General features: G+C 40.6%; 1 protein-coding gene across 6 annotated transcripts in view; it reads left to right on the top strand.

Annotated features, from left to right (window-relative positions):
* Positions 1 to 4,286: 4,286 nt before the first annotated feature.
* Positions 4,287 to 25,869, top strand: part of Fam20b (FAM20B glycosaminoglycan xylosylkinase) — a 47,822-nt gene continuing 26,239 nt past the window's right edge. The window contains exons 1-5 of one of the 6 annotated variants that reach the window (XM_076831949.2): positions 4,287 to 4,387; positions 17,631 to 17,721; positions 17,846 to 18,137; positions 22,560 to 22,646; positions 25,433 to 25,542. In XM_076831949.2, the coding sequence (XP_076688064.1) occupies positions 17,890 to 18,137; positions 22,560 to 22,646; positions 25,433 to 25,542 (445 nt within the window). In that variant the 5' untranslated portion in view covers positions 4,287 to 4,387; positions 17,631 to 17,721; positions 17,846 to 17,889. Of the gene's footprint in view, positions 4,388 to 4,545; positions 5,270 to 15,458; positions 15,528 to 17,121; positions 17,259 to 17,630; positions 18,138 to 22,559; positions 22,647 to 25,432; positions 25,543 to 25,869 lie in introns of those variants that run through there. The other 5 variants (XM_076831948.2, XM_076831950.2, XM_076831945.2 and 2 more) reach the window with 5 other exon arrangements.

Genomic DNA, 25,869 nt, shown 5'->3' with positions numbered 1-25,869 from the left:
AAAGAGAAACTGGTTTATATTAATTTTGGGGTTGACCAAAAAATATCATAAGATTGGATTAGAGTCGTGATTGTTTAACTCTGTTAATATACTATAAGGCATTGAATTGTAACTCTAAACAAATGAGGTTTACGGTATGTAAGTTATATCTCAATAAAGCCACTCTTTAAAAAAAAATTACTAGAGTAGAAAAAAAATCACTGAAAGATTTCCACCACTTTAAGAACACAAGGCAGAGTATCTCTGCAGAGAGCTGGGTGTGTGCCTGTGCACGTAGGGCTATGTGATGCTGTGGCTGGGACATGAGTGGTTTGCTCAGATGGCATTAACAGAGGTGCCACATGAAGGTTTAATTGGGCCATCCATTGCCATAGGCAAGGGGGTGCTGGGAGTAGCTCTGCAAATCTGGTGGCAAAATGAAAGAAAGGCATTTGTTCCATTGGGAAAGATGCAGGAGCTGCTCTCCACGGAGAGCCTGATGCAGAGAACAAATGTCCCCGGGAGGCAGCGAGGCAGAGCATGTGTTCCTGGCAGGGAAGGGAGGAACAGGAGCCCTTCTTCACTCACCTTCCGGGTCATCCTTTCCAAGGCTCCCAGAACTTTGGATGGGCACGAGCTTTCCTAGGCTCCCTCAACCTGCTTGATGTACAATTCTCTTAATTAATTTCAAGGGGATCCATCATTGTAGGTATGTTAGGTGGATTCAAAGAAAGCGTGTGTGTTCCCTCCATGTGTGCAGGTACCTTGAGACTCCCCTTCTGCCTTGGGACTGTGGGACTGTCGCTGGAGTTCTGGGGCTCGACAAATTGGCAGAGACATGGAGATTCTGAAACTATTTTTAGAAAATTCTTACAATGATGAAGGGAGCAAGCGAGGAGCCTCAGTGCTCCATTCCCTCCTGTGCAGGACCTTACTGACCTCATGCTCCCCTTCCACGAGTGGTGTATCTACTCTGGCTACAGTCAGCACTGGCCCTATAGAGACAGATGTCAACAACACTGTCCTTGGCATCAAAGGCTTTATAACCCATGGGAATGGCATCAGACAGTCCCCAAAGACTTCAACACAAACCCTCCCACCAGAGAGGTACAAATGAAGTGCTGGCTCTCAGAAGTTGAGGGAAGCACCAGCCACTGGAAGGGCCATGAAAGGCTTCTGAGCAAGTGGCAAAATAGAGACACATAACATTTCCAGTGGAGGTGATGGGGTGACCTGAGTGAAGAACTGGTGTGATCACATCTGGGCACAGGAAATAAAGAGCAAGTGACCTTTTAGGATGGAGGATAAGGAATTCACAGGAAATGGGCCTGGACAGGCATACAAGGACTATACCTGCCTCCTGAAGTCCACAGATCGTGGACGAGCCTCTGGGGCCCAAAGGCTAATAATCAAGACTTCTCTGTTGAAGATTTCCACTGCCCATAGTTGGAGAGGGACATCTGAATTCCCTCTCAGGTTTCAATTCAATGCTCTGCAACATGTCAGTGCAGAGCTGGTACTCTACTGGGGGTGGGGGTAAAATAAAGTCACAGTTTGCATCTTTAAGAACCTTGTGGGGCTGGGGATGTGGCTCAAGCGGTAGCACGCTCGCCTGGCATGCGTGCGGCCCGGGTTCGATCCTCAGCACCACATACAAACAAAGATGTTGTGTCCACCGAGAACTAAAAAATAAATATTAAAAAAATTCTCTCTCTCTCTCTCTCTTCTTTAAAAAAAAAATATTTAAAAAAAAAAAAAGAACCTTGTGGATTGCAGACAGGGGAGAGAGATGCAAAGAGCTCAGACACTTACACTCATAGCACATCCCATGAGTATTGAAAGGAGAATCACATAAGTCTTGACAAAGTGCTCTGATCCTCCAAGTGGGGGTTCTACCTAACCTGTGAATTTTCAAGAACAGGGATTAGGCCTTCTTTATCTATGTGTGGCCTGGGTCTAGCTCAGTGCCTGACACTTGGTAGACATTCATTAAATAAATAAATTAATGAATAAATGTTTGAACACTTCTCCTACCAAGCATTATCTGCCCAGGATGTCTGTTATAAGTTCACATGGCACAGCCTAACTTTGGTTCATATTGTTCCTCTTCTCCTACCCATACTTTGCTCACCTCAATTCTCCTTCCCTCACAATATCTAGCCCACACTGTCTGCCTGGACTCTGAGTCTTTCAGTAATGACAGTCTGTGCTGCATAATTTAAGTATCCTGTATTCCTCGTAGTTGCTTGCTGTGTGCTAGTCATGCAGCCTCCCTTCTAAAGTGATTGCCTCACTCATGACACTTAAAATATATTAACCACTATGCTGTCACTGGAGTAGCAGGCAGACACTGATGTCATGAAGTGTTGGACATGGTGCTGGCGCTGCACACACAGTCACAAAAGGCCTGGGTAATGTATTCTGGCAAAAAGAAATCTGGAAGACAGAACAATTTTGCTGTCTGAAAGCTTTTGACACAGAGGCCCTGAACTCAGGGCTCTACATATCTAAGGACAGAAGAGGAGAAATTATCTGTCTTGCAGCACGTGGAATGGATGGATGTGAAATTAAGCACTGGAATGAGTTGCTGCCAGAAGCCATGAGCCCTCCCTCTCTGAAAAATCCTTAAACACAGAGGGGACCATTTGTCCAGGAAACCGAGACTGCAGGATGAGCTGACCTTCTCCTGAGTAGTGACAGGTGAAGTGTCTACCCTCATGGTCCTTGCCAGAGTTGCACAGAAGAAAGGACACTTTTGGGTAAAGTGTCTTAGAGAACTGTTGGTTTACCCTTTTGCTTTATGATTTTCTTATGCAGTTGAACAAGGTTCAGGGAGATTAGTTGACTGCAGACAGAACTATGTTCCTGGGTAGAGAAGTAAGGTAGATTCTCATTACCACCCAGCTCATTTTCTCAAGAATTATATATTCCATGGTCAGATAATGACCCTCAAACCTTTTCAATACATCCTGTAAAAGGCAGATACAACGCCTTCTGCATTAGACAGTACTTCCTTGCAGTGATTAATTCTTCCTCCCCTAGCCAAATTATCCAGGTGGGTGTCAAATCCAATTATTTATCTAGGATCTCCTGATAGAAAGTGCTCAATACACACCTGAATTACAACTAACTTTACACAATGATTTGCAAGCACTTTCCCCCACGTTTCCTAATTTAATACAACAACCCTGAAAAGCAGGTACTATGATTAACTCCCATTTTCCAAATAAGGAAATTAATGTTCAGACAGAGGCACATCCAATATACAGCCAACAAAGGAGAGTTCTTTCCAATACAATTTGCTCCTTGAATGAACTGTTGTGGGGGTGGTGAGGGGAGGGGTAGTCTGCTCAGTCTTTCCTCCCTGAAAAAAGTAGCAGCTCAGTACCTTCCCTCCAGACACATAAGTACTATTCCATGGAGCAAAGTGTACCGTCCTACATCAGAGTCAGGCACTAAATGCAAGATACATTGAATGAATGATACAATCGATGTGCTGCATGAAGTCAGCGGAAAGCATATACCATAAGGGGAGGAAGAATCTTCCCTTCATTAATCCAGGGCCTCTGGTTGCAGAGCATGTGGGTCCAAGTCGCCACCCACACGCCCTCATGAGGATTACAGTCCATTGCAAGATACACATGTAAAACAACTAATTTTAAGCAAACGATTCACAATTCGGTTAAATGCCACTCAAAGTGTGTAGCAGGGAACTCTGCACTGGTCGTAAGAAAAAGCGATTTGTGCTCAGTGTGATGAGGCTGGCTTCTTTCCATCAAAGGAGGCTACCTTTAGATGAGCAGAACCTCAAAGCACAAGAAAACACAAATTAAAAGGGCCAAAAGGAGAAGGGAAATTGCTTCCCATAAACAGAACTTCATCATGGGACCGCAACTCTCCAGTCCCATTGCCTAGATACCCACCTGCAGAAGAGCAGGAAAGAAAAAGCGAAGGCCAGAGAGCGGGAGGCCAGTTTGTGTACGCGGGGCGGGGAGGAGAGCCGAGACGAGATCCGGGACTGAGAGAGTTAAGCGGGACCCGCCCGGAACCGAAGGGGTTACGCGGGGCGGTCCGGAGCGCGTCCGGCAGGCCCCGCCCACCGGGGGCGGGGGCGGGGCCGCGCCGAGGGCGCCGCGGGATTGGCGGCGGGGAAGGCGTTACGCTGGGACCGTACCAAGAGTCGGGGCCGCGGAGGCGGGGGGTGGGTGTGGGACCGCCGGCTCGGGCGCGGAGAGGTGGCCAGGGAATGGCCGGGCCGGGGGTGGGCGGGAGCCGCAGCGGCGGCGGCGGCGGCTGGGGGCGGTGAGAGCGGCGTGGGGCTGCCCCTCCCCGGAGGCGGCGGGGGCGGCCGGGGCCGCGCCGCACCGCACCGCGCGGGCGGCCATGGAGCGAGCCTAGGGCCCGACAGGTGAGCGGCGCGGGGGCGGAGAGGGCGCGCGACCCCCGCCCGGCGCAGCGCGGCGCGGCGGGAAAGTGCGGGCCGGCGGCGGGCGGGGCGCGGTGCGTGGCGCGCGCCGGGGGCGGGGCGCCTCCCCGCGGGGCCGGACGCGGGTGCCTCCGCGGTCCCGGGGCGCCTCGGGCGGGTCCCGGGCGAGTCCCGGTTGGGGGCCACGGTTGCCGCCTCTCGGAGGCAGGCAGGACCGTGCTTCCCTGCGGGCGGTCGCTGCGGAGGGGACTCGGCCTCGGCCGCCGCCTCCTGGCCCGCTGGAGGCGCGAGCCTTACCTGGGGCCGCCCGGGGTCCTTCTGGTGACACGCTCTTGCGCCCGATCGCGGTCCCCAGAGGGGACTGGCCCGTCTGCCGCCTCCCGCCTCGTGTTGTGCCGAGCGCCCGTGGCGGCAGCCCTGGAGCCGGGCGCGCTCGCGGGGATCCTACCGGGCCCGCCGCGTGGCCGAGCGGCGCGGGTGACCTGCAGGCCCGAGGCGAGGCAGCCGTGCCTGGGGCCCGCGGTCTCCTCGGGGTCGTGCGCGCGGCGCTGGCGACGGGCACAACTTAAGGAAATGATACGGTAGTCCCAAGTGGGTTGTGCTGGAGATTTCATTTCCGGGCGTGACGGCCCCCGATTACGGGCTAACCGAAAGGTTGCCATTAATGCTGAACGAGAACCGTGGTCAAGCCGTGTCCTTGGTTGTGGAGAGTGATAAGACATTGGTTTTAATCAGGTTTTTGTTACCTGCCAGTCTTCGTATAGGAAGAGGAGTAGAGGGTATTGGAGAAAAAGTGGAGGGCACGGGCCACGGATGGTCATTATGGAATTAGCCGTTTTAAAGGCCACATCACCATTGGGATGGGTAAGGAGTTTATAATTTGGGAGGAGGGGAGGTGCTTGATACTGCCTCTTGGATCTAAGGCCAGGTGTCAGTGCCATCCTTACCCGGTTTCCCTCTGGAGGTTTGATTTCTCACCTTGGAGGGTAGTGACATAGTAGCAATGATGTGGAATCTTTTCGCAATTAAACACTAGGACTTTATACATCTGTGATGAGGTAAAGTTAAAATTGCAAATTATTAACCTTGCCTATCATCCTTGTAATGTAAAGTCATGCATCAATTTTACTGTGATTGGGTTTTTTCTTTTCTTTTTTTTTTTTTTAATTGGGCTAACGACCTCATTGTGCTTATGTGTTACATTCCTTGAATTTATGCAGCACCTTTGAGCTTAGCTTAGAGCGCTTCCACATATATTATTTATCAACCAGACATGTCATTGAGAACTGGTACAGGTGTTAAAGATACTAAATTAGTTGCCTAGACTCAACCAATCTGAGGTAGATTTAAAATTAAATTATTGGGCTAGAGCTATAACTCAAGTAGAGCCCTTGTCCAGCACACACATGGCCTTGGATTTGATCTCCAGCACTGGGGGTGGGGGGTGGGGAACCTGGATTAATAACTTAAAAATTTGTGAAGATGTTGATCTTTGGCTCCCAGAACCATGCAATACAATCAGTTAACAGGAGGCCTTCCACATTTGAAATTGCTTGTCAAAAGAATAACAACAGGACACTGCAAGTAATTCAGACTCATCCCCCTCATTCATGACAAAATACAGTGACAAAAAAGGATGGAGGTAAAAGATGATCAAGAACTCTGGGAGTTCATCACATTCCTGATGAAGATGTGAGGTTGATTTGCTTTGTTTCTTTAGAAATAGTAATAGGTGCATTTTTTTGAAAGAATGAAAACTCATGCCCTTCTTTTCTTTCTGGGTTCTTTGGATTAGGAAACAAGTCAGTTTCATCTTTATTATAATTCTTTGTGTCATAGAATTATTTTATGCTAAATTGATAATTCCTTCACTTTTAGTCAGTTCTCTTGGTTTTCATTTTTAGATTTTCTTTCACACAGCCTTAAAGCTTGTGTTTTTTCTCTTTTGACTATTGAGTTCCTAAATGAAATTTTCTTTGTTTCCTTTACTCTCAGGACAGACTTCAGCTTCCTGTGCTTTGTGTAACTATCATTTCAGTGGTGTAAACCTTGAATCCAGATACTTCATTTCTTAAATTGACAACTTTTTAAAATAGCTAACCACAGTAGTCCCCTCTTGGTGATTGCTATATTCTGATAATAGAGGGAGGAGGCTTCTGTTTGCATTGTGAAAAAGGAGACTGTCTTGTAAACCTAGACTGAGTGCCAGGTAGTTTTGTGAATGGGGTGGGGAGCACAGTTATACTGAGGCCCTACAGTTTGTTATAACAGGCACGTAGCAGTGCTTAGTACATAATAGGTGTACAAGAAATATCTGTTGAATGACTGAATTGAAAATTGTTTGAGGGAAGAAGAAATAGCATAGTATAGATGCCAAATTGTTTAGTTCCTCTTTTTATGAAGAGAAAAAAAGTCAAGAAAAATGTGTTTCAGATTTCCTGTTAGAAATATGCTGTGGAGGTACGTATCTGTGAAGGGTGTTATTTGCTGGAGCTGTCTTGAAGCTCGGTCCTTATAGTGTTCTAGCTAGTTGCAGCCTATACAGGTTTCAGTCAAGTGCATCTTCACAGACTTGCTCCTCCAGCCTGTGATGGCTAGAGTGACTAACTGAGCAGTTAGATGAGTAGTCAGTGTTTTTGCATTACTGAAAGAGTTTAGAACCACGTGTGGTGATGCATGCCTATAATCCCATGGCTCAGGAGGCTGGGGTAGGAGGATCACAAGTTTGAGGCCAGCCTCAGCAACTTAGTGAGACTCTGTCTCGAAATTTAAAAAGGTGGGGTGCACTGGGGAAGTGGCTCAGTGGTTAGGTGCCCTTGGGTTCAATCCACAGTACCAAAAACAAACAAACAAAAGCCTTAGAGTTCTTGATAATGACCATGTTAGCAGCATTGACTGATTGACATTCTCTCATGCCCTATGTTGGGAGTGGAAGAGGGTGCTTCTCCAGCAAGTCCTCCTTCCACACCTGTTCACTCTCCCTCTTTGCCTTCGTTTAGCTGCCTCCATAATTCCTAAAGCCTGATGCATGTATTAGTGTGGGCTTGGGGTACAGAACAGAAGGCCTTACTTTACTGCTGAAACCAGCTTCTGACCAACTTAAAATTTATCAGCATGACAGAATGTTTAACATAGAGATGCCTAGAAGAGAATGTAATGTAAAGGTCTTGGTTCTGATTTGGTCTTTCTTACCAAAAACAAATGAAGAAATGCCTATCTGTGGACCTAAAACATGTTGGGTGCATCTGCTATCCCAGTATGGTATAAGAAATGGAGACTGATAAAGAAAGGAGACATTGTGCTTTGGTTTGTGTTTGATTTCAGTACTTTGTGGCAAGGAAACAGCCCCTTTGAGAAGAGTGTGCTAATTTGAGTACATTATAAAAGGAGGTCAAGGATATAAAATTATAATTGTGTCAAGAGGATAGAATCATGTATAGAGTGAGGCAGTAAAGTCTGTCATTTCATGCTCTGGACTCTTGACGTTCTGCTCTGGTGTGGCAATACCTTGTTTGCCAAATGTTGTCGGAAAATAAAGTATTATATTCAGAAATTCTTATTTTAGCCATATTTTTTATGGAAAACTTCTTACAATGTATTATATATTTTGCTTCTTTTAAAACAACATAGTTTAACCTTTTTTATTATCTCAAGGTTATGATTACTAGCATATATCACTGACAGTAATTAAGCAAGGCTTTGGGGTGATTGAGAAATGTATGTGTTTGGCCCCTCTGCTTTTTGAATTATTTAATCTTCTTTAAATAGTCAGCTTGTCCTTTCCTTCAGGGGCAGGAAAGCTTGTGTACAGCTTCTAATCTTCTGGGGAGTAGAAACCCAGATCATGCTGCTTCCAGAGATTGAATGTAAAGCAGCTACATGAGGTTCTAGCAGCTCTTCTGAGTATTAGTACTTGAACTTGATAACCATGATTTGGCAGCACAAAAACCTTTTTTATTCATTTCTTATTTGGCTCAGTGAATTTGCACCTTGTATAGATGTGTATGTTTGTGTACTTCTTCCTGTCTTAAAAAGTATATAGTATGAAAGCAGTAGTTTTTCAGGCAGTAATACTTGAAGATATGGTTTCAGCCCTGTGTTGTATCGTTCTTGGGCAGTGTCTTCTCTAGCAGTCTCCATTCTTCCTCTTAGCATTCCCAGATCTTTACTTTTAATCCAGGCTATCATCAGGAACCAGGTTAGTAATAGCAGGAGCCTAGAAAGGTGGGATCAGGGTATACAGAAGACAGCAACTTCAGTAATTTAAAAATCAGTGTATAAAATTGGTAAATGTATTCTCTATTTTTACTGTACTATCTGAATTCTTTCCAGGGCTTATTTCCCTATATCTGTAAAAGTTCATCTTTACACCACAATGTTGCTTGTTCAGAAGAAACGCTTATAACCATAGAAGTTGCTTTTCCTTGCTCTTCACTTTTCTTAATTCAACAGACATTTATCAAGTGTCACTCACATGCCCTGCACTGTGCTAAGCTCTTGAAAATATAAAGAGAGAGTAAAATATATTTCCTGTTCTCAAGGGACTCACAATATACTAGAGAGACAAGTATGCCAAAAAGTGTAGGTGTGCTGTGTATTCTAACAAAGAGGTCATTCCTGAAAGCACCCAGCTATCACTTCAGTACAGGCCTCTTTGAGATTCAGATATTTCTGAAAGTGTTTTCCTGTGGACTCTCACTTTGCCATACTCTAGAATATAAGGTTAAACATTGAAGTGCTAGCTGGACACAATGGCACACCTATAGTCCCAGGCAGCAGGGTTGCTTGAGCCCATGAGTTCAAGGCCATCCTGGGCAGCATAGCAAGACCTTATCTCAACAGAAAAAAATTGAGATACAGTTGTTGCATAGAGCTTATAACCTTCCCAAGAACTGGCAAATTTAACATTTAAAATGAAAGTATGTTGGTGAGGTGGTGCACGCCTGTAATCCTAACTGCTCTGGTAGCTGAGGCAAAAGGATCACAAGTTCCAGGCTAGCCTGAGAAACTTAACAAGATCCTGTCTCAGATTAAAATAAAAAGGGCTGGGGATGTAGCTCAGTGGTAAAGTGCCCTGGGCTCAATCCCTAGTGCCACACATACACACAAAAGGTAAGGATATAAAAAGCTGGAGGAAAATTTTATTTGAAATTCCATATCCCTACACTGTACAGTAATTGCATTCTATAATATAGCCTTAATTGGTGGTTATGCATTGGCAATTGAGAAGTGAAATACCTAAAACATAGGAAACTTCATTATACCTGGCTAATTTAAAGCATGCAAATTCATACTCATTTCCATTGAGTATCTAGATCACTGAACAATGACTATCTTGGTTTTTTGAAACAAATCCTATTGCTAGCAGTATGTGCTGATTTTTTTTTTTTTTTTTCCAATTTACAAGGAAGGTTAGAGGGTTTCCCTGAATTAAAGATTACACAGGACAGATTGCAGGGTTTTTTCCAAAAAGAGAAAACACTCTTGCCTATTTATTTCATTTTTACTTTCACACCCAAGAAGAAAAACCTGCCTCAATACATCATTAATGCCTTTTAGTTGACTACCTTCACGAGGAGCTGATAAAGAGGACCTTACATAAGAGTCTCAGGTTATAGATACTGATGAATGTTTAAGTGGTTGAGAAAACAAGGTAAATCTAACACTCCAACTACTTTTGACTATGTATGAATTAGGTTTTATGTGCCTGCAACTTTCTCAAGGCTTATCTTTTTTTTAATATTTATTTTTTAGTTTTAGGTGGACACAATATCTGTATTTTATTTTTATGTGGTGTTGAGGATTAAACCCAATGCCTTATGCATGCTAGGTGAGCACTCTACCACTGAGCCACAACCCTGGCCCTCAAGATTTGTCTCAAGAGCTTTAGAACATGCAGAGTTGTCTGGCTTAAAACTAGTTTTTGAAACCGACGACTACTGTGAAAGACATTTGATTTCAGCTTTGTGTGTGAAATAGAGTGAGTGTCTCTTTTGGTTACATTGAATATAGTAGAATTGAACTTTGTAGAGAAAAGAAACAGGTTAAATTGGTGTTATAGATTCCCAGTCTTTTGCTTCACATTGTAGTTTGAAGATACCTATTCACTTACATTTTTTATCTACTTCTACAGATTTGAGAAGAAATTTGGTTCAGGGATGCAAGACTGCTATTTACTAAACTGTTAATTTTAGATACACAAACACACACATTTTTTAGGCCTCTAGTTATGTAACTGAAAATAAAAAATTATAGGATTTTGACTCCAGTGAAGGTTATTTTCTTTGCCATTCTTTCTTCTGTTAGGAGGTCATCTTTGGATTTTATATGATAACAACTACTAAAGTGATTAGTATGGCTTTTCTAGGCACAGGTCAGCACAGTATCCATGGTAATATCATTCACTTTTAACAAACCCTGTAAGTTAGGTAGTAGTGTTCTCTGTTTTCATTTTTCACATGTGGAAACTGGGTCCCAGGTCCCACATTAGGTGGTAACCATGCATTCAGGCCCAGGCATTCCTTTTTTTTTTTTTTTTTTTTTTTTTTTTGATACTGGGGATTAAACTCAGTGGCACTTTACCACTGAGCTATACTCCAACCCTTTTTTAAAAAATTTGAGGTAGGCTCCTGCTAAGTTTACCTGGCTTTGAACTTGTGATTATTTTGCTTAGCCTACTGAGTAGCTGGAATTACAGGCATGCTGTATGGTGCCTGGTCAGGCACAGGTGTTCTGAATCCATGGTATATGTTCTTTTCTCCTCTGCTGTAGAGAGCTTTTAATTAGAATAAGAAGGTGAATTAAGAAGCTATTTCTTAAGTGGAGAATTGGCAACAAAAGGAAAAATACCTGTAGACACTACCTAATTATTTTGTATTAGTTTTGAATTTTAGTTGAAGACTTCCATTTGAAGATGAAGAGGGAGAAGAATGTGCTGTTGAGGCAGGCAAGTAGGTAGCAGAGCAGAAGTGGGCTCATTTTCTGGGGGTACTTGATGTTTACTTAGGTAATAAAAACTTGCTGTTTGGTATTGGAGATTTTGATTTCCTGGAAGGAAGGACACGTTGCTAAGTGGAAAGATTGTTGAATGCTCTTGATTTTACTTATAATCACTGACACTAATCAGGAGAAACTGCATTTATATCTAAGGGGCAAGGGATATAAATTCATAATAGTTAATAATTAACACAGTGCTGTAATGTCACTACCAGTTAAAAAGCAAAAAAGACTCAGCCCAGGGGGGAAATGTGTGTGTCTACTTTTCATACTGAAGGTTTGTGGTTTTGCTGTTATGAATTGGCTAAAATATAAAGATTAAGCATTATCAACTGAGTATGTATACTTTGTGTAAGGTGAGCCTTGATTGAGCTACATATGTCTGAATAGAGCTCTAAAGTTTATAAGTCCATTTTAGTAATCCTGTTGAGATTCTTGTTAACCAAGAATCTATTTCTTCTTGTGTTAAACTTTTTAAATGATTTAATCCAAGGCCTTGCACATGGTAGACAAGTGCTCTACCACTGAGCTACATCCCTAGCCCTTGTGTTATCATTAAGAGACTTTCTTAATTATGTATCTTTCTAAAAATCTACAATGTTGGTTGGAAAGACAGAAGTGTCATATAACTTTTATTATGAGTATATTGTTCCACAGGAAGCATTAATAAACCAGGTGTGGTGGTGTGCACCTGTAATCCCAACTACCAGGGAGACTGATGTGGGTGGATTGAGAATTTGAGGCTAGCCTGGGCAACTTAGCAAGACTTGTCTTTTAAAAAAAAAAAAAAAAAAATGGTGTTAAATTATTTACAAGTATGACCTAACAGTTTTAACAATCTAATCTTTATTTAATTTAATAGTTAATTTAATGTTTTCTTCCTCCTTGAAAGAGTTGTTTTTAGTCCCATGTCCTTTCTCCTGGTATATTTAATATCTCCAAAAGAGTCGATAAGTCGAGAATAGATGTAAGAATGTTGTACAGCTCCCCCCAAATTTAGAGGCTTCAGATTTTTAGGTCAGCTGCTTTCAGCTGCTTGGTTCCTGTCCACGTGATATAAGTTGGGGTCACTTGTGTGGCTCTATTAAGCTGGCAATTCAACTAAGACTGGAATGCCCTTGATAACTTCATTTCACTGTCTGGCACTTCAGCTGCAGTGGCCAAGATAGCTAGGAGCCAGCCAGGCTTCTCTCTGTATAGGTCATTCATTTTGTTGTCTAGCTCAAGCTTCTTTACATGGTGGCTAGATCCCAAGAGTAAAAATGGACGACGCCACTAGAGGTAGCAGCGAGGTGCAGATATGACACGTAGTTACTTCCACTGCTTTCTGTTGGTCACAGCAAAGTTGCATCAGTAGAAGGAAAGGAAAAAGAGAAGGGAAAGAGGAAGTACTAGAGACTGAATTAGAACAAATTATATTCCATGCTTTTATAATTATGTCAAAATGAATCCTATTTCATGTATAACTAAAAATGACCAATTAAAAAATGGAAGAAAAAAAAAAAAAGTAAGTTACAGACCATCCCAAATTCAGGAGGACAAAAAGTAGGCTCTACCTCTTAATGGGAGGAGTTGTTGGTGTCTGTCTTTGTAGACAGTCAACAAAAAGCTCTTAATAAATTCAGATCTTTTTTTTTTTTTTTTGGTAGTTGTAGATGGACAGCGTGCCTTTATTTTATTCATTTCCTTTTTTTAATCTATATAAAAAAAGTTTTTTAAGTGGACACAATATCTTTAATTTACATTTATGTGGTGCTGAGGATCAAACTCAGTGCCTTAACCCTAGCCCTCCTTTATTTTTAAGTGGTGCTGAGGATCAAACCCAGGGCCTCAAACATGCTAGGCAAGCACTCTGCCACTGAGCCACAGACCCAGCCCAGATCTTACTTATGCTCATCAAACCTTCAGAATTTTGGTCTGGGGATGTGGCTCGAGTGGTAGTGCGCTCGTCTGGCATGCGTGCGGCCCGGGTTCGATCCTTAGCACCACATACCAACAAAGATGTTGTGTCTGCCGATAACTAAAAAAATAAAAAAATATTTAAAAAAAAAAAACCTTCAGAATTTTGCTGAAACTGGCAATTAGCAGGAAAGAAGTTTGTTGTAGTTTCTCTTCAGGATGGAGGGGAGGGAGATAAATATTATCATATAGTAGTTAAGTGAATTCTACCCCTCTGCCACAGATCTCCGTTACTAGTCCTCTGCATGAAATACTTGTAACTGAACGTTGATTTGCCTTGTGGCACTTAATCAAAAAGGGTGTTTGTTGTATACCACTTATGTATTAAGAGCCTGTCTTGAACATTGAATTGGAAATGCAAAAAAAGTGAAGCTTTTTTGTTTACTGAGATTTCTACTTTTAGTTGCTATGAATAAAGGTTGGGATTTCTTCTCTGTAACTTCAGAAGTAGTAAGTGTGAGATTGTCAACCAAAATTAGAGGGCAATCCAAAGGGACTCTGGTACTAGTGAGGCTTAGAATCCCACTAGTGGCTCAGAGTATCCCAGTAAAGTAGTAAGCATTGGACAGGTATTGTTATATTCTTTGGCAGTCATATATGTTGGATTTTGTCATGTGATTTCTAGACCTTTGCACTGACGTATTTTTGTGTATCTGTTCCTCCAACATCAGTCAGGTTTTTAAATTTGAGAATTTTACACTAAGATCTCACTTTTTCCCGTGGAATCTATATCTCTTCTCTGGAAACAACTTTATGGTCATGTTTGTTCTTTATAAAAATGTTTATCACCCGTGTAGGATGGTGATGTGTGTGTCTGTGAAGAACGAGAGTAAAAGAGCTGCGTGGGGAGCCCTATGTAGCTGGTGGAGCTGAGAGTGAAACCAGAGTTCAGTAGGAAGTTTCCTTGTAAAGGTCTACTTTCCAGAACTCCCAGTTAAAGCCAGCTTTTAGTATAAAAGCTATTTACAAATGTATCACTTACACTGGCTTTTTTATATTGTAACATTTTTTTGAGTTGTGTTACTACCTTGAAACTACTTGTCCTTTGAGGTAGGCTTTTTTTCCATATAACAGAAACATGACAATAAATGACCATAATATAACTGAACATTGTGCTACAATGTGAGACATTTATAGTAGGAAGTCAGGGCGGCATGAAATACAGCAGGTACACTCCTCTGGGAATGCTAGGGAGGTTTTTATGAATAGTTTGGAATATACCCATGATCTTGCTTTTATTTCCTTAGTATCTGAAATGGGGATTTTTTCCCACAAATCTGGTTTGCAGATTATATAGTATGCTGCTTGTCTCAATAAGAAAGGACAATAATATAGCCTGGATACCTTGTCTTGGGCATCCTCTCTCGAACATAAAGGAGTAAAGTGGACCCTTCTAAGGAGCTAGATTCTGCAAGGGGTATTAAGAACTGTATATGAGAAGGTATTATACATGGCACAAAGTAGTTATATACTGGCTGAAAGGAGGGAGAATTTACCATAGAGTGTGCAGGAGGGTCCAAAAACAGCCTTGCAGATAAGCCTCGAAAGGGAAGGAGATGGGAATTAAAGGTCAGAGAAAGGGATTTTGAGGATTTTCAGGAGTGAGGAGTGGTAGGGGCAACTACACATGACTGGAAGGTTGTGTTCAAATGGTCCTTTTAGTGTAAACTGAGAAGAAGAACAATGAGAAGGATGTCTGGCTTAAAGCCATTTAGGGTAGGGCTTTGATGCCTTGCTAAGGAATGTGCACTGTCAAAAGGTGGTTGAGTGATCAGAAACCTAATTTTGGCTGTAGTAAGTGGGCTGGATTGAGAGCCTGGAAGCCAGAAGCCAGTTCTTTCTGGAGTCCAGTAGGAGGTGATGGGGACACTGCAGTAAGTTGGTGTCTGGAAATGGAAGGCAGTGGTAAATACCATTGCAAAATCACGATCTTACTTGTTCTACCAGGATGTGGTGACTAATCAATCACAAACATGAATGCTTGCTCAGCCTGTTTTTTTTTTTTTTCTTAACCTGCCCTTACTACCAGTCTTCAGAGGTAAATAGTGATATAATGTAATATTCAAATACTTCAGTTCCAGTAATATTTCTGTCCTAGCTGAGTGAATGAATTATTTGCAACCTTGACTTGGTTCTTCTGAGTGTTCTTCTGAGGCCTATTCATAAGGTAATATTTCAAAACTTAAAAGCACACAAACTTTGATTGCAAAATCAGTTCATTTGTCTTATATGAATTTTGGAACTACTAGAACTTTTCATTGCATTGATAATTTAAACAAAACAAAATCAGGGATCTGGCTGTAGTTCAGTGATAGAGCTGTTGCCTAGCATGCATGAGGCTCTAGGCTCAATCTCCTCACCACAAAAAAAAAAAAAAAACCAAAAGAAACATAACAAAACACAGTCCTAACCTGTATACTATATGTTTACATAGTTTGAGAGTGGATTTTCTTTATTCTGTATGAAATGCATTACACCATTAGATGATGTTTTGTAAAAAGGATAAGCCTGCTTACCTAACCCCTTCACGCCAGAACTGGCATCTGTAGGTGTCTGCATTGCTGATGCAGGTAGACTTCCATATTGCCTTTTGTCACTACTGCCTCAGAAGTGTACTGTTGAACAAATAATTGAAAACATTGTGTGGTTTAGGTTGGGTTAGAACTAGCAACAGTATCGGAAACCCGCTCTCCCGACACTGCTGTTATCAGTAGTCACAGGGAACTGCTGTACTGAGTTCCATACTAAATTTGATACCATCACAGTTACATTTTAAATGCACTTGAATTGTCTTTGTTTCAGCTAATAATTACTTCCTGGGAGTTGATGATGAAGCAAAACAGGTGGCTGGGAATAATTAGAATTTGACTCTCACTTTATGCTTTCTTCATAAAAATGAGCAAGAAAGGAGTGGTTAATCACTGAGAATAAACTTCACATCAGCTGGGTTATGACAAAGTGTTGCCCTTAGAACATGTTTTTTAGACTGTTAACAGCTGTTGTTACCGTATAGGGTAGCAGTCTCAAGTGTAGATGGAGTATCTATGTCAATGGACCTTTATTTTATTTATGTATTTACATGTGGTGCTGTGAATCAAACCCAGTTCCTCACACACATCAGGCAAGCACACTGAGCCATAACCTCAGCCCTAGAGAGGCTGAGTATCTTAGCCTCAGCCCTTTGCTGTATCATTTGTTATGATTTTATTTCTTCGATTAATAGTTTGAGTTGTTAAATGATTGGAGAGCAAACCAGTACCCTGTTATCTTCTTGTCATCATCTTCTTACCCCAGTGCTGCACTCTCTGTAGACATATAGCAGAGCAATATGCTTGTGCATGTTTGTAAATGGCCCTGTGGAGTGAAAAGCAACCTCTCAGTATGCAAATGAGACTGAACTATATATTCTTGACACTCTTGCAAAAATATTGTATTTGGAATCTTCTAGCTTGAGAATTTCCCAGAATTGCAGTCAGCTCATACTGGAAGCAACACTTCTTTAGGTGAACACCATTAATATCCTTTGTGCACCTGACCATTCTAGCCTTAGTAGTATTGTTGTGCCAGGTTTCATTAGTTTTCTGTCATATTCTAATGGCCAGATGACATAGGGAAATGTTTTTCCTTAATTTATCCAGATTTGATTATACATTTTTTGCAGGGATTTTAATTTTGAAAAACAATTAGTGAAAGACTAATTAAGTAGAGATACATGTCTGTGGGTGGTTTAAATACATAAATAACAGTTCTAATCTGTTCAGGATTGCTGGCAATGGATATTTGGAGGAGTTATTATTCTCTGCAACCTCTTTGGCATTTTTTATGAGTTCCTGTCCTACAAAGTATCATACGATTTGTATTTGAAGAAGATAAGAACTGGAAAATTAACCAAAAACTGGTGGGTTTGAATATTCAGAAGTCCATAATGGATTTTGAAAAGAGAAAAATGAAAGTTAAGAAACTATGCACGTCTGAAAGTTTTGCTTTTGTTGTATTTCTTTTTCCTCATCGTTTTGTTAATTATTAGCCATGTACACCCAAAGAACTCCTAGGTGGTTCTGCATCCCAATTAAAACAGGAATATTTCCTCACTTTCAGTACCCAGTTCTTACTTGTAAATAAGGTCCTTCTCAAGACTAGTTTATTTTAAATTATTGGGTCTTCTTAAGTTTGGGATTAGCAATTCCTGAAGGGTAAATAACATGCTAGAGTCTTATATAGGGGTAGGACAGAATTCCTGACCAAATTTTGCTTTGTATTTGGCTTGCAGGAATTGTGGGGGCACTCCAGTGAAAAAATGGACCAGTGTGTATAATCATGGAATCTCCTTGCTGACCATCACTACCTGCTCTCCTTAATAAGTGAGGGAGTGGGTTAGGGGAGGAAGAAAAGAGGTCACCATGAAGCTTAAGCAGCGAGTTGTGCTGTTAGCAATACTCCTTGTCATCTTTATCTTCACCAAAGTTTTCCTGATTGACAACTTAGATACATCAGCTGCCAACCGGGAGGACCAGAGGGCTTTTCACCGAATGATGACTGGCTTGCGGGTGGAGTTGGCACCCAAGCTGGACCACACCTTGCAGTCACCATGGGAGATTGCAGCCCAGTGGGTGGTACCCCGAGAAGTGTACCCTGAAGAGACACCAGAGCTGGGGGCAATCATGCATGCCATGGCCACCAAGAAAATCATTAAAGCCGATGTAGGTTATAAAGGGACTCAGCTGAAAGCCTTACTGATACTTGAAGGAGGACAGAAAGTTGTCTTCAAACCTAAGCGGTAAGTCTTCGTCTCAGAAGCTATGCATGCTATTGGTTGATTGACTTAACCAGGGATAGATATGTAAGAGTGTTTATTTCTCCTCTTTGTATTCTCAGTAAAATGAAGGAAGTAGACTAGAATATCTTTGGAGTTGTGTCTAGTTGTGAAGGTTCTGTGATTCTTTGAGTAGAGGCAATATATAGGAACAGGTTTTGGTTCCTTGAAAAGACTGAAATTTTTAACAATTAGAGTTATCCTTGATTTCTAATTATCAGATAACTACTGTGAGTCAGGTGTTAGAGATACAAAATGAATTGGTCAGGAAATAAGCAACTTATCACCAAAAAATTACAGCTAAAGATTGGATAACCATGTTAGTGATGCTGTAGAGTAGGAGTTACCCAGAGTTGTGGGGGGACTAACCAAAGCCCCTTTCAGTGCTGAAGTATTGATTCTTTCACATAGTTTTGTGTTTGAGCAGTTGTAGATTTATAGATTTTTGGATTCCAGAAATGTAAGGGATCAGTGTTTGCCTGGAACTGGGAAGTATATGTTGTATGAAAGATGTAGAAATTAGGCAAGTTGAAAAATGTGGTAAACTTTTGGAGAACAGAAATGTCTGATTGGCTGGTAATGTGGGAAAAGTATGGTTACATGGGTAGATCTGATTTCTGTTGAATGTACACCATTTGCCAGGCATTATACCAAGTACTCTTTGTATCTGTAAATGCTTTCATTTGTTGTTTTAATCAGCTTTTTAACCACTGTGACCAATAGGCCTGACAAGAACAATTAGAGAAGGAAGAGTATATTTGGGGGTTCACTGTTTCAAAAGGCTTAGACCATAGACAGCCATCTCCATTCTTTGGGGCTCACGGTGAGGCAGAACAAACATCATGGTAGAAGAGTGTGGTAGAGGAAAGCAGCTCAGGACATGGCACCAGAAAACAGAAAGAGCTCCACTCAACAAGGACACAATATGTACTGCAGATGCATGTCCCCAGGGACCCACCTCCTCCAGTCATACCCTACCTGCCTACCTTTACCAACCAGTTAATCCCTATCAGGGGATTAATTCACTGATTGAGTTAAAATCCTCATAACCCAGTCATTTCATCTATAAACTTTCTTGCATTGTTTCACACATGACCTCATATATAAACCATAACAGTTCTTATTTGTAGAATAAGAAGCAGTCTTAGTGACTTGACAAGGTTACCTCACAATAATCATTTGTGGTTTGAACCCAGATCTGTCAGAATTGTGAGCAGCTTGTATTCTGCCACATACATAATTCTTCAAGCTTCTTTCTTTGCTTTCCTGGAGCACCCATCATCAAAATTGCTAATTTAGTTCTGAAGTGTGGTCCTCAACCTCTCAGATTATAGCTTGAGAGATTAGCTGTTTGAACAAAGTAATGGATAGAAGGCAAACTGAAAATAAAAATCATATTTATCTAGAAAGAGATAAGTTATGAGTATTTTGTGTTTAAAGAAGAGGAGGTCCTCTCCACACCTACTGTTTGTACATTGGAGAATTAAGGGTGAGATGGATTGTGTCAGAAGATAGATTGATGTTCCTGATAATGTGCAGTATGGACAGAACTCATGTTCAGACAAAGTATAAATGAAGGGGAGAGAGGCCAAAATGATAAATAAAGGAGGTAGCAACAGAAAAAGGCATAAACCCTAGTCACTACTTGCTTGTCTCAGGTCTTATTGCCCCTGCAGCCTTCTCATTACTTTCTTCTTCCAGATTGTCCTGAAAATTCTTCCCTAAAATACTTAAATTATCACTGTGCTCCTTAACTTTAAAACATCCAAGGACTTCCCCAGCACAAATGATTATTGTGAGGTGACCCACCGGATAACACCTAGCCTCTATAGCCCACTGATCAAGGGCCCCACAGTCTGGTTCTCCTCGATATGCTATGCCTTATCTCCCTTTGCTTTTTGTTCCTATCAAACTGGGTCCTTATTTCCCCCCACCATCCACTGGGCAGCCCGAGCCTACTCCCTTGCCCACCCAGCTTCTGCATGGCCCCTGGAAGAAGGCGTGAACTCAGTCACTGCACATACTGACCAGTGTTTCTTTACACCAGGCACTATCGAAGGTTGGGGAAGGTGGCTGGCAGGGTTTCAGTACTTTTAGAAATTGACTTCATCCCTAAACAGCCAGCAAAATGCTGTTCTGACCTCCAGGGCCTCACAAGCTATTTAGAACTGCTGTAAGTGCAAATTGATGTCCTTGGTCAAACTCTGAAGTCCTTCACTCGAAGGATAGGAGTGATTTATTGGCAGTTACTGTATGAATTTTGCTATTTTGTCAGTGACTTAAGATGGTTCACTCTGCAGAGAGGAGGGTCTGAACCTGCCAAGTTGAGACAAGCACCTTTCTTTGCAGCCACTGTGGTTTCAGCATTTCTGGAGCCTGGTTGTCCATGTCCTACTCTCAGACATAGAAGGTATATGTAGGTAGTTGACATATATAGGAATACAGTGACACTTATATACACATTTTCCCTTACACTACCAAAGTAATTTTTTTTTTCAACATAGCTGTATCTATTCTGGAAGTAAATTGATTTTTATAGGCAAAAGCTGCAGTTATAGTAGAAAACGAATAAGAAGGCAGGAGCCCAGAACTAGGTAGAAGTGAATGAATGATCTTAGAACATATTGAAAGGGACCTTGAAGATTAGCTAACCAAACTATTTTATAGATGAGGAAAATGAGATTCAGAATTCTGAACTTCCAGGTTCTCACAGCCAGAATATGAGCTGAGGATTCAGATGCCTGACTCCAATACAGTTTTTTCATTTTGATTCTTATTCTTTTCCTTTTTCCTTCCCTCCCTTCTCCTCCAGCCCTGGATTCCTCTAGGGTTTTATATTTCTTTGCAGTAGCCTTTAGATGTATTGGGAAGCTCTTTAATGCTTCACTTACTGGAGTGTGTTGCATATCACCACATAGCTTCCTGGGACTTCACTGAAGCCCTGAAAAATAAAGTATTCAAGAACTGTCCCCCAGCTTTATGGATAGACTTCACCTGTAATAGAAAGAAAAGTGTTGTAGTAGTATTTAAAAATTGAAATTTAATTTAGAGGCAGCCAGTATAAACCTAAGAAACCTAAACGATCATTTGTATGGGGAGCAAAAAATATGTGGCATGTGGAATATGCTAAGAAAAATTGTGCCCACCCAAGTGATGATGCTGTTTTCTAACTTGAATGCTTCCTCCTTGAAGACATATTTTTGTGATGCGATTTCACTTTGTACTCTAAGGTCATTTAAGTTGAAGGCCACTGCATTGGGAATTTCACTGTCCTTAGTGGAACTGCTTTCCTTCACTTCAGTCTCTTATTTCTATTTTACAGTTCCATTGTGAAATCTACTAGGTCCCCTTTGATTCAGGAATGCAAGTGAGCAGTAGAAGTCATAGGTGAATTAAATATTAAGATATTGTACCCCTCTACAACTAAGACAATTTTTTAAAATTCTTTTAAGATGATTAGTATAAATATGCTGGTTTTCTTATCCTTTGTTTATGTCATGTAGATGGTATAAAATTCATCAGAGTGTAGTTTAAGATGAAAGATACCTTTGAAATGACCTCCCGGGGCTGGGGTCTGTGGCTCAGTGGTAGAGCGCTTGCCTAGTACGAGTTAGGCACTGGGTTCGATCCTCAGCACTACATAAAAATAAATAAATAAAATAAGGTATTGTGTCCATCTACAACGAAAAAATATATTAAGAAAGAAAGAAATGGTCTCCTGCTCTAACCCTAATATTGTAGATAAGGAATCTGAGACCTGGAGCACAGAGGGTTTTACTCAAGGTTACCCAGTCAAGTAACAAAGAGCCACTTTCAGCTCTTGCTGCCAGGCCAGAATGGTTATTCAAGCAGCTTTCTTCAGAAGTACTTTTGCCTTCTCACTAAAAAAAATTAAGCAGTGTCAGGACTATTTTTCCCAAAGAAATTTAAACTTCTTTTATAAGCCTTGCCACAGCCATTCTGGTAAGCTGAAGTTTTTCCTTTATTTCTTTAGTTCACTATTTAGTAGACATTTATTAAGCACTAACTGTAGGTTTAACACTATTCTGGCAATATACATATGGTTCTTGCCTTCCAGAAAATTACTGTGTAGCTGTATTTTAACTACATTGAAAGCCTGTTAAATGGGTAACAATAACATCTTCCATGTTTTAGTCATTGAATGATTGCTGGGGCAGAGAGGGAATTCTGGTTTCCTTCTTTACCTAATTTTTAAGCCATCTACCAATAATTGGTGCTAGCCCAGAATTGTTCTTGAGGTTGACAGAGAAGGTGTCAAAGGAGCACAGTCAGGTTTGCTCTGACTCTGTATTCTACCTCTTGTGCTGTCACCTCTGATACTGGTATAATTCATGTCAACATTTGTGCTTCCCATTCCCTTTGCAGGTATAGCCGAGACTATGTGGTGGAAGGGGAGCCATATGCTGGTTATGATAGACACAATGCAGAGGTAGCAGCCTTTCATTTGGACAGGTACGTGTAATCCCAATGGGTTATGTTCACTCCGTTTCCTTTTCAGAATCTCTCTTGAAGAGAACTGTGAACTCCTCCTAAGTGTGACACTTTAATAACTTGGACTTGTTACCTATTTTAAATAACTGGTTGACTAAATTCCATTATGTTTGTGTGAGTCCCTCATATGGATGACACCAGGAACACCAAAGTAAATTTTAACTTCAGAGTTTTACTTCCTTTTACCTCATGCCATTCCTGGCATTCCGTTTGTCATTATCATGAGTGAAGATCTTGATAAATAAAATGGCAGGATGAAAACCAAATTTTTGAATTCAGATGTCTGAATTATTATTGGTCATTAAAGTAAGTCATACTGATTCATCTCCACATACTGGCAACATATAGCCTGAAATATATTCTCTTGTATTTTTAAAATTTAGATATATAAATATATATGTGTGTATTTATGTGTATATATAAATATGTATGTGTGTATGTATGTATATATACGTGTATGAAAAACATGAACTGCCTCAAAAAACAGTAATTAAAAAATAGATATGAATTCTATAATCAGGAAAATTAATAGGTTTTTCTCAGTAGGTTTCTAGTCAGAAACCTATTAGCTGAGGTGTCTAGTATTCCAGTTACTCACCAGTTCTGTGTGGCATATTGACTGACTTTAAATGAAATTATTCACAATATTTGTTTAAAAATAAATCTATAAGGGAACCATAAAGAAATAAGGGTGAATTTTTTTTTCTATTAGGAAGGATTTTTTACATGTTTCTACAAATCTGTGTATACCCTAAAATTTTATTAGAAAATGTGTCAAGAACACAGGAAGTTAACTGAATAGGAATTATCAACTGCTAAAGATTTTTTTTAAAGGGTAATACTTTATTGGCAGGAATAGATATGCTTTAAAATAAAATTATTAATTTCAATCTTTCTGTTAAGAACTCTGGCATTTTGTATCAAAGTATTAAATGTTCATACCCTTTGAACAAATAATTACCTTTTTATGCATATATCTAAGGTATTTCTAAGAAGTACCCTGGAGAAATAATAAAAAAATTTAGATATATGTACAGTTATTTTAGCTGTAGCATTTTATAGTAGTGAAAAACTAGCAACAAACTAAACACCTACTAATATGGAAAAACTCAAATAAATGTTTATAATACCATGAATTTGAGCAACATCTTTTAAGACCTAATGACTGAGAGTTGGGTAAATCTTATTCCTCACATTATGGCACACTGGAATCAAGCTGTCCAAGACTTTGTTTATTTGCCTGTTTTCTTCATTCCCAGCTCTTTTCTTGTTTCCCATTTGTTGAACACCAGCAGGTCATGAAGAACATCATTTCCCCATTTCCAGAATAATATTTATATTATCCAATATGGGAATTTTTGTTAATATATATAAAGAAGTATCTCATTATTCTTTTATTTTTCCAGCTCTGGCAAGTTTTAATTTTTCACACAGTGAACGTAGAGTGAGATATTCTTCGTACATAAATAGTTACTTTTGATAACAATTGAACATAGTATTGTAGTTTATGATTTGTGCTTTGGGGTCTTGTATTTGAAAGTTCTTTCCTACCTTAAAGCCAGATATTCTCTGGACAACCCCTGTCTCTTTGTTAATTGCTCCTAACCAGCCCCAAGTGCTGCTGTGATACTCCCCTTCAGCACTAAACTGCCTGCTGTCCTTTGGCCAGCAGTGGTCAGTGGGGAGAAAGACTACATCCCACCCTTTTTCTTCTGTTCATGGCTCCTGACACTTCTGCTTTGTTTTTTTTTTTTTTTTTTTTTTTTTTTTTTTAGAGAGAATTTTATTATTTATTTTTTAGTTTTCGGCGGACACAACATCTTTGTTTGTATGTGGTGCTGAGGATTGAACCCGGGCCACACGCATGCCAGGCAAGCGTGCTACCGTATGAGCCACATCCCCAGCCCCACTTCTACTTTGGTTTTGCTGTTTTTCTATTACACTCAGATTTAGATACCTTCTTGTGCCTTAGGGGTTTTCTCTCAATTTTTGTGTTACTTTGCAGATCTGTTGGTCTCTTTGCTTTTGTGGCTTTTCTAAGATTAGGTTTAGGGCAGAATCAGCAGCCTAAATAGTGGATTATTTATTACATAACCACTTTTAAAGTTTTTCTAATGATATGGGGAAGGTTCATGATGCAAGAATGAGTAAAAAGCAGGATGCAAAGCTGTACACAGTGTAACTCCGTGATATGCACATAAATGTAAGAATGTTTATACATACATGTGTGAGCATATGTAACTCAGAATATGTTTTTACATGCATTTAAAGCTATGTAAGTATGAGCTCAATGATGTGTGCATAAGTGTAGTATGTGTTTATACATTGATGGAAAGGAAAAATGCTTACATGCCAAAATGTTATTTCTAGGTTGTGGAATTATGGATGATCTTTATTTTCTTCATTATTAATTTTTTCTGTGTTCCAAATTCTGCCCCTCTAATTTTTCTTCAGGAAGTGTGTGTTTATTAGCCAGGAAGATTAATTTATTTGAAAAATGATTGTTTTTAATCATAAGGTAGTGCTTTTTAGATCATTGATGACAGAGACCTCCAGATGTTCTGTATTTATTACATCAATCTTAACATTAAACTCCTAAATATATGTACCTCTAAAAAACAAGATTTACCTGCCTACCTAAATCTCTTCACACATCTAACATGATAAACATAATTTTTGAGACTGTTATTTATTTAAAATACATCTTTAAGAATTTTTTTCTTCTCTTCTTCAACCTTCCAAATCAGGATTCTGGGTTTCCGCCGAGCCCCCTTGGTGGTGGGCAGGTTTGTTAATCTACGGACAGAGATCAAGCCTGTTGCTACGGAGCAGCTATTGAGCACCTTCCTAGCTGTAGGTAAGAAGATTATAGAGGACATTTAGATAGGGGAACAGTTAATAAGTTAAATGGGGCATCAACAACAGGAAGGTTCACATTTCTTAGGATTTGAAGAACTCAAGAGAACACAAAAACAAATAAGCAGAGCCAGGTGCCATGGCACTCGCCTGTAATCCCAGTGACATGGGAGACTGAGGCAAGAGGACCACAAGTTCAAGGCCAGCCTCAGCTATTTAGCAAAGCCATCAGCAACTTAGTGAGACTCTGTCTCAAAATAAAAAGGGCTAGGGATGTGACTCAGTGGTAAAATGCCCCTGGGTTAAATCCCCAGTAATAAATAAACAA

Source organism: Callospermophilus lateralis, chromosome 13 (genome assembly GCF_048772815.1).
Source record: "Callospermophilus lateralis isolate mCalLat2 chromosome 13, mCalLat2.hap1, whole genome shotgun sequence".
NCBI classification, from domain to species: domain Eukaryota; kingdom Metazoa; phylum Chordata; class Mammalia; order Rodentia; family Sciuridae; genus Callospermophilus; species Callospermophilus lateralis.
The sequence above is the reverse complement of the archived record's forward strand: the minus strand, read 5'-3'. Positions and strand labels throughout refer to the sequence as shown.